Here is a 7,258-nt window from a genome sequence, read left to right on the forward strand (position 1 = left end):
TGACGGCGTCGCCGTCGTCGCCCGAGCGCGGGTGGGCGCCGGCGGCCGCGGCGGTGACGACGTCCGGCGTCGACGTGGATCCGATGCTGCAGCAGATGAGCATCATTCGGGATTACATACGCAAGGCGAAGCAGGCGCGGAGGTTCGACGAGGTGCAGATGCTGCAGGCGAACCTCGAGGAGCTGCAGGTGGAGTACAAGCGACAGCAGCGGCGGCTGACGGCGGCCAGCTAGTCGCCCCCGCGGGAAGGGGGGGGGGGCTTCCGGACGAGTTAGGAGATTCCGGTGAAGAGGGAGTCATACCCCTGTAGCGTGCGTGAATGTGTGTGTGTGCATGCGCGCATGCGTGCGTGTAAATGTGCATCTGTATACATGCGCGTGCATTTTGTGAATGTGCGTGTGTGCGTTCGTGTGTGAATGTGCATTCGTGTGTGAATGTGCGTGTGCGTGTGTGATTGTGACAATGTGATATGTGTCAGTCTGAAGCATACGATCAGATTTGCATACGATTTTTCGTGCAAGGTAAATGCTTCTGCGAGCGTGTAATTGAAGTTGTACATACAGTCAATATATTTTATTATTGAGCTAATATCGCAAAGCGTGACATTTGGTTAGTGTAATCACAGTCGTCTTAAACAGAGCAGGTGAACAGTGCTTTTAATGTATCACTTATGTATCACTGATCTCACATTGAAGAATTCGTCCCTATGCAGTGAAGCTAATCCATTGAAATTTTAAATACTGGAGTATTCTACAGAGTTGGAGAATTACTAACCTCATATAAACCAGTTCGCAGTCATTCACAAACTGGTTGCAGTGTCGATTGAGAAGTACTAATATTATTCAGTGTGTGTCATGAATGCCATTCAAAATACTAAACTTTCAAACTAACATCTAAATTGTAGTTTAATTGCAAATTTCAATGTAATTTCACTATGTAAACTGAAAATGTTCAGTTATATAGAGATAATGTTGTACAGTGCATAAAACGGCGAGTGATGTATTTTGTCATTGCAAATATAGGATTATTTCGATTTTAAAAATGTCACCACCATACAATGTAACACTTGGCATTTTGTGTTTGTGACAAAACATTCCTCACTTCTATACATGTATAAAATTATGTAGTCTCTTTAATTTTAATCTGTAGTACTTGCAACTAGTAAAGGAAGAAATTTTGGCATGGAGCTAAGAGAAATAATATACAACCACTTGATTGAGTCAGCCTCTAAGAGAAAATTTAATTAACAGAAACTTTATTCAATATTATATCTACATTACTCTGTACATAGAAGGATATGCTTCACATACCTCCATATTGTGGAATCATGATAAGCTCATTCCACTCGCCTGACTGAACTATAAACTTGGTTGATAAATACATATATGTGTTTAGAAAATTATTCAGACTTGAATTGGTTTGAAGTCAGAGATGATTCTAAACTTGACCTGCACACGTACTAATAATAATGAACTGGTTTTCTCCAGAGCATTGGAAAACTTAACAGTCAATAAACTCAAACCTTTATCATTCACATTAAATTTGTTCACAGGTTATTGACATTTTTCCTACATTACACTTTGCAAAGATAGTTGCTTGGAGCTATAGGAAATATAAAATTAGAAATATAATGAAAGCATTTTGAGATTTGTACACCTAACTGAGCACTGTAACTACCATAGCCGCGCATAGCCACCGGCTGGGTCATCCTTGTGCTTACGACCTCTATGTTTGGCACGCATTTCGTTGGGTAGCTTGACTATGGATGGACAGGGTACCTGCCCTGGTACCTCACACATGCAATGCTTTGGACAACCAAACCCAAAGTTGGCGGGATTGTCCCTTTTCTCTGCCTGCCTTGCCTCTTCTGCAAGCTTTTCCCTGTATAAACATTAGATGTGCTAGCAGAATTAAGACGTTAACCATTTTAACTACGAAACAGTTGGAGCTTTAATTTCCAGGACATAAGCAGACATGAATATGAGAATTTTAATTATTATAATAACAACAATAACAGTAATAATAATACATACTCTGTCTTTCCCAATATCCTCAAGACTTGGTTAAAAATCTCATCCTTGCTTTTGCAGTCAACGTCAAGTATGACATCTTCACCACTCTCTGTAACAAACGACACCATTGAATGTCGAAATAGCATATTTAGCCTAAGTACATGCCCGCATATACATACATACATGTACAGAAATGCACACATGCACACATGTCTGCACATACACACATGGACTATACTGTACTTACCAAGCCATGCTCTGATGAAAGGTGTTGGTGTCATGTTCTGTAGTGTAAGAATCTGTACATCAGGATTCTTGTACTGCATCTGGGGCAAATGCCAGAAGACGAAGTCCCTGAAATAATTGTCCATAAATGTTTAGTATCTATATTATTTGCTCCACCTATGCAGGTAGCACTTGGCTTCACTCTGCCAAAGAGCTATGCAGCGAAGTTAAAAGGAACCCAGCGAAGATGGCAAAGTGCCTGTTCAGAACCCATCACCATTTATATACGGCATTTCAATAAGATTAAAGATGTTATTCGTGTGGTTATCTGCATTTGGTTAATGCCCAAATTGAGCCAAATTATTATGAGGTTGGCTTGAGCTTATAGAGGTGGGCTCATTTATCTTCATACAGGCTTCATTTATGTATTTTATATTCATGTATTCATTTATGTTCGATACAGGCTTCGACCCAGGATTCACGGCAAGCCAGGCAAGGCCACGACTGTGAGCATATATAAAGGCTGCCTGGGATGGACTCGGGGTGCTTCACTCCACCAGACGACCAGGAGAACCGACCGTGTAAGGATCAACCCTTACAGTACTAGTACTAGTACTATAGTATTAGTAGTAGTAGTACTACTAGTACTACGGTACTACTAGTACTACTAGTACTACTAGTATAAACTTGTTAAGTTCTTACTGTTGTTTTATGATAAAACGTATCATTGACAAGTCAGGTATAAACAACTACGTAATTTTTCTACCAGTATTAATACCAAAGAACCGTACCTGGCACCTTTACCTGGCGCGCCATGCGTAAGGTAATTTACTGTTACAACTTTTACTTGTTCTCTGAAGTGAATGCGGCCCGCATTCAAGTACTTCAACGTTCTCCGTATCGGAGCTGGTCCTTTCATGAAAGGCATTCTGTGAAGGTCATATAACACCTATTGCCGTAAGGCGAGCTTTTAAGCTGCAAGTTTAAATACAAGGAGAGCTTATAACTGCGAAATACGAAAACTCAATCCATGGAAATTAATGACTTTATACGTGAATATCCAAATTCCAGCGTGAAATATACAGCAGAAGCACTAGTGCGTCGGTAGTATGACCAGCGGACCCGTTGAAACACCGGTGAAAGCACCATCAATGTCTGTGGCGACAGCTATCGGCGATCGAAGCGCCCTATTTCATCTAACGCCATTGATGTTGTTATTGTGATTGTGTGTTCACGTTCATCACCTTACTAGAATAAATTAGAAGTCTTTATTGGACTGCGTGGCTGATTTTATGAAGTAATACAGCATAAGAGGCAGAAGTTTTTACTCTTTTAGCACATTTAAATCACTCCGTTATAGCTTATATTGTTCTATGAAAACTCACCACTTGAAAATGAAGATTTTAACGTAACGTTGTGTAAGTATTGCCATTGCCATTGGTATCATTTGTGTTTGTAACAGTATATTACTAGCTGTGGTCGCGCATAGGTAGTACTTGTTTGTTATATGACTCTGAGGTAATACGTATAGCCTTCGTTTATATCCCTGCTTTACCTTGTCATCTTAGGAGTCCTGGTTACATTGATATTACCATAACAAGTAACCCTGCGACCGCAAAGGGGTCCTGTTTCAAACACACACTAGTAGTAGTACTACTAGTAGTAGTACTACTACTACTAGTAGTAGTGTCTGTAGGATTACGTCGTGCACATGTATATTTCTCACTTATACATTAGAAGTGCAATATACAAATTACAACAAGCAAATCGCCGCCGTTTGTTTACTGATGGTGGTCAAGGCATTGTGATCTTGGATGTACATGGTCAATAGCTGTGACATTTTACATGGAAAATGGGGAGCACCACATTCAAAAGAAACTCAAACTTGTGTCTGACGTGTTACAGTTATACCTCATACTCATAGGCAAAATGCTGGCAATATATTTAATCACAAGAATCATGTGCATGTTATGCATATATCTATGAACCAAAAAAAAACAATACATTTTTGCTAGTTTTATATGCTTCACTAATATAATAGGCAAAGACAGCATTAATGTGTCTTTCCATCTTTCTATGTAGTGAATAACTAGTGATTATGTTGTAGGTGTGCTTGCCTACTGGTAATCTAGTATCTTATCTTTCATATTAATCTGTATTAGTGCATCTCTTGCGACATGGTATGCATCAAAGTGCTGCTGTATTGAGGTCGAGTGCATCTTTTGCAACAATTAAACACAACGACCCCTTGGCTCATGTTTACAATTTTATGCTCACTGGCTTACACATCACGTTTTGCACAGTGTGTAAAACCTGAATTGGTGGATACTTAGTAACACTAACTGCTAGTAAACAAGTCTAAACTGTCTGAGCAGGTTAGCTCATTTTGAAGTGCGTGGACGGTGCTGCCCTCTTTTGTGAAGATGCTGGTGAAATGTTTACCAAATGGTATGCAAGCCTAGGGCAGCGATATTTTTACTGTAGCCGTAATCTCTTGAGAAAATGTTGTAAAACCGGGTCAGGACTGTAGTCATACAATGCACCCATGGTAATTTTATTTGCCTCTATCATTGGCGGGGTCATCTGTCAAAGTGATCATATTCATGATTTTGAGCTTTCCTGTACATCTAATTTGATTTACCAGAAGAGAATCGTGTATGCTTGTCGTCACTAGTAATTGACCACCGATAAATTAAATATCGTAATGTTTTACGGTAAAAATTCTTGCAAAATGCGATCCGTCCTCAAACGTACCAGGTGCAAAGTAAACGTGCTCTCGTTATACTGGATAATCTGTACATGTAGAAGTGCCGATATTTATCCCGAGAAAATAACAGAAACCACTTGCCTCCTGCTTTTTCGAACAGTTTCTCCGCACGGTTTCTCGTGCAGGAGACGGTTAAGCAATAATGCGTTTTATCCGCGAGCCCTCGCCGCCCCTTCGCTCTGGTCGTTGCGGTGACGAAAGAAGCTGTGAAAGCCGATATGGATTGATGATCACGTGCGCGCAAGATTACATCCTCGCGAATGCCTCCGCTCGCTCGCGCACGCGAGGCACTTTATTCCTTTTCGCCGGGATTCTATCGGAGCAGAAAGGATAGGAAAGAAGCAGGAGAAGAGCGTTCGCGGATCTTTGCAGCGATATCGCGCTCACGTGTTCCCGTCGAGCCTTGGCTGCGGGTGTTTCTCGCGTGCGCTGCGGAGGTGTGATGAAATATTCATGATGCCGCAAACTTGCGCGGGATCTCTTTGGAAATGTATGAGGTTGCCAGCTTGCCAGTTGAATGGAATATTGGGAATAACGGGCCGCCCTGTCTCACGCCAGCTCTCGCTCGCTGTAGGTTTCTCTATCTGTATCTCTTTCTTTCTTTCTCTGTCCTTTTATCTTCCCCCATCTCCCCTCTCTCTCTCTCTCTCTCTCTCTCTCTCTCTCCCCCCTCTCTCTCTCTCTCTCTCTCTCTCTCTCTCTCCCCCCCCCCTCTCTCTCTCCTCTCTCTCTCCTCGCTCTCTCCCTCTCTCGCTCCACTCTCTCTTTCTCTTTCTCTTTCTCTCCATGTCTTTCTCTCCCTCCCTTTCGCTCTCTCTTTCTCTTTCTCTATGTCTCTCTCTCTCTCTCTCGTTTATTTCCTGCACGGACTATCACTATTTATGTAGATGTAGTTTCTGTTTAGAAGCATTCGCTCGCGTTCATGAATACACGCCGAATGCAACCTTTCGCAACCATTTCGGGCGAACGAATCCCTGACTCCCAGTGCCATACAACATCGTTACCATGGTGACAGCGAACAGCGTCTATCACGTAGTGCCAAAACACGCGGCGCGCCAGCGCGCAAACACACGGCTCGCCTAGACTGACCCCGTAACTCGTCGAGGGTTCGACCTGGTGGTGATCGAGAGAGTTTGGAGGCAGTCTACGGCTCGTCGGCGAATGAAGCCGTGCGTGGCACGGCGGTGACGCGATGCCGGCTCGCTGCCCGGCTCCCTATTGTCTCTCATTGTCTCCCGCTGCCATTGTCGCGTGGCTCCGACGGCGGGGGCGACAGAACGGATGCCGCCTCCCCGCTCCCGTCGCCGCGACGACGACTCGTGTTGCGGCGCCGCTTCTGCGTGTCACGCTCCGCCGGGTTCGTTATCGGGGTAACCGCGGCGACGCGGCGCCGGGGCTAGAGGGCGTCTGCTCGCTGGCCGGAATAGACGCGGCGGCGGCGGCGGCAAGTAAAGGCGCGCCTGTCACGGCGGATGACGGGGGTTTACGCGGCGACGGGAGAGTGACAAACGATCCGTATTGTATTACGCTACGCCCTCTAGGCACGTCATTGTCTGGCGGATCTGTCGCGGTCTTGCGTTTAATCTGTACTGGTGAGGAATTGAACTTTTGCGACCAGAGAATTGGTCCTGCCTGCGTCGTAATGTGTACCCGCGCGTTGGGTTTAACGTTGTAAGAGCAGCAACTGTGCGTGCATGCACGTGTTAACACACCCACAGCATGCAAGTGTAGGTACGCACGCACGCACGCACGCACTGCAAACACATGTCACGCTGAATAAGCAGCGATGTTATTATAGGATTAATTTCAAATTAGTTCAGTTAAGCGCCGGACAAACGGCTAATAAAAGCCCCCTATCCAAACATTATCGCGGTCCGCACGCAATACACTACTGCCACGGCAATAACACGCAGCATGCATAACGCACGATGACATGACGCTCACGGGAAAAAAATCAATAGCGGAAAACATTCATTCGCACCGTTCTGAAGGTAAACTCGCGCGAATGAATTAAAATTTTCTCGCGTGTTCTCCCTAATTCCCTTCCATCCCGTCGCCCACGTCCCTTCTGTAATATTGTCCTCCACATGCAACGCGCACATGCTCTGTGTGTGATCCATCTATCTTCGGTGCTGCTGCTGCTGCTGCTGCTGCTGCTGCTGATTATGATGGCGATACTGTTGTTGCTTCTGCCACTGCTGATGCCGCTGCCGCTGTTGCTGATATGATGGCATACTGTTGTTGCTTCTGCCAC

General features: G+C 44.4%; 2 protein-coding genes across 2 annotated transcripts in view; one reads left to right on the plus strand and one right to left on the minus strand.

The window, feature by feature from the left end:
* LOC106809343 (rabenosyn-5-like) overlaps positions 1-1,400 on the plus strand; it is a 16,449-nt gene extending 15,049 nt beyond the window's left edge. The window contains exon 11 of the mRNA XM_014812405.1: positions 27-1,400. Coding sequence (XP_014667891.1) covers positions 27-233 — 207 coding nt within the window. The 3' untranslated portion in view covers positions 234-1,400. The remainder of the gene's footprint in view (positions 1-26) is intronic.
* On the minus strand, positions 1,239-3,356 carry LOC106809348 (probable 28S ribosomal protein S25, mitochondrial). Its single transcript, XM_014812412.1, has 4 exons — positions 3,029-3,356; positions 2,260-2,366; positions 2,034-2,121; positions 1,239-1,881 (listed from the first exon to the last, which is right to left on the minus strand). Exons 1-4 carry the CDS (start codon positions 3,163-3,165, stop codon positions 1,674-1,676), a joined length of 540 nt encoding a protein of 179 aa, XP_014667898.1. The 5' UTR covers positions 3,166-3,356; the 3' UTR covers positions 1,239-1,673.
* Positions 3,357-7,258: the final 3,902 nt, after the last annotated feature.

This window comes from Priapulus caudatus, unplaced genomic scaffold (assembly GCF_000485595.1).
Source record: "Priapulus caudatus unplaced genomic scaffold, Priapulus_caudatus-5.0.1 Scaffold346, whole genome shotgun sequence".
Lineage (NCBI taxonomy): Eukaryota > Metazoa > Priapulida > Priapulimorpha > Priapulimorphida > Priapulidae > Priapulus > Priapulus caudatus.

Excerpts from the sequence above, each read along its gene's own strand:
- LOC106809348 (XM_014812412.1), bottom strand. The coding sequence starts at position 3,165 with ATGCCTTTCATGAAAGGACCAGCTCCGATACGGAGAACGTTGAAGTAC. Across the intron at positions 2,122-2,259 it reads TTTCATCAGAGCATGGCTTG|AGAGTGGTGAAGATGTCATA; the intron begins GTAAGTACAGTA and ends CGTTTGTTACAG. Across the intron at positions 1,882-2,033 it reads AGGATATTGGGAAAGACAGA|GGAAAAGCTTGCAGAAGAGG; the intron begins GTATGTATTATT and ends ATGTTTATACAG.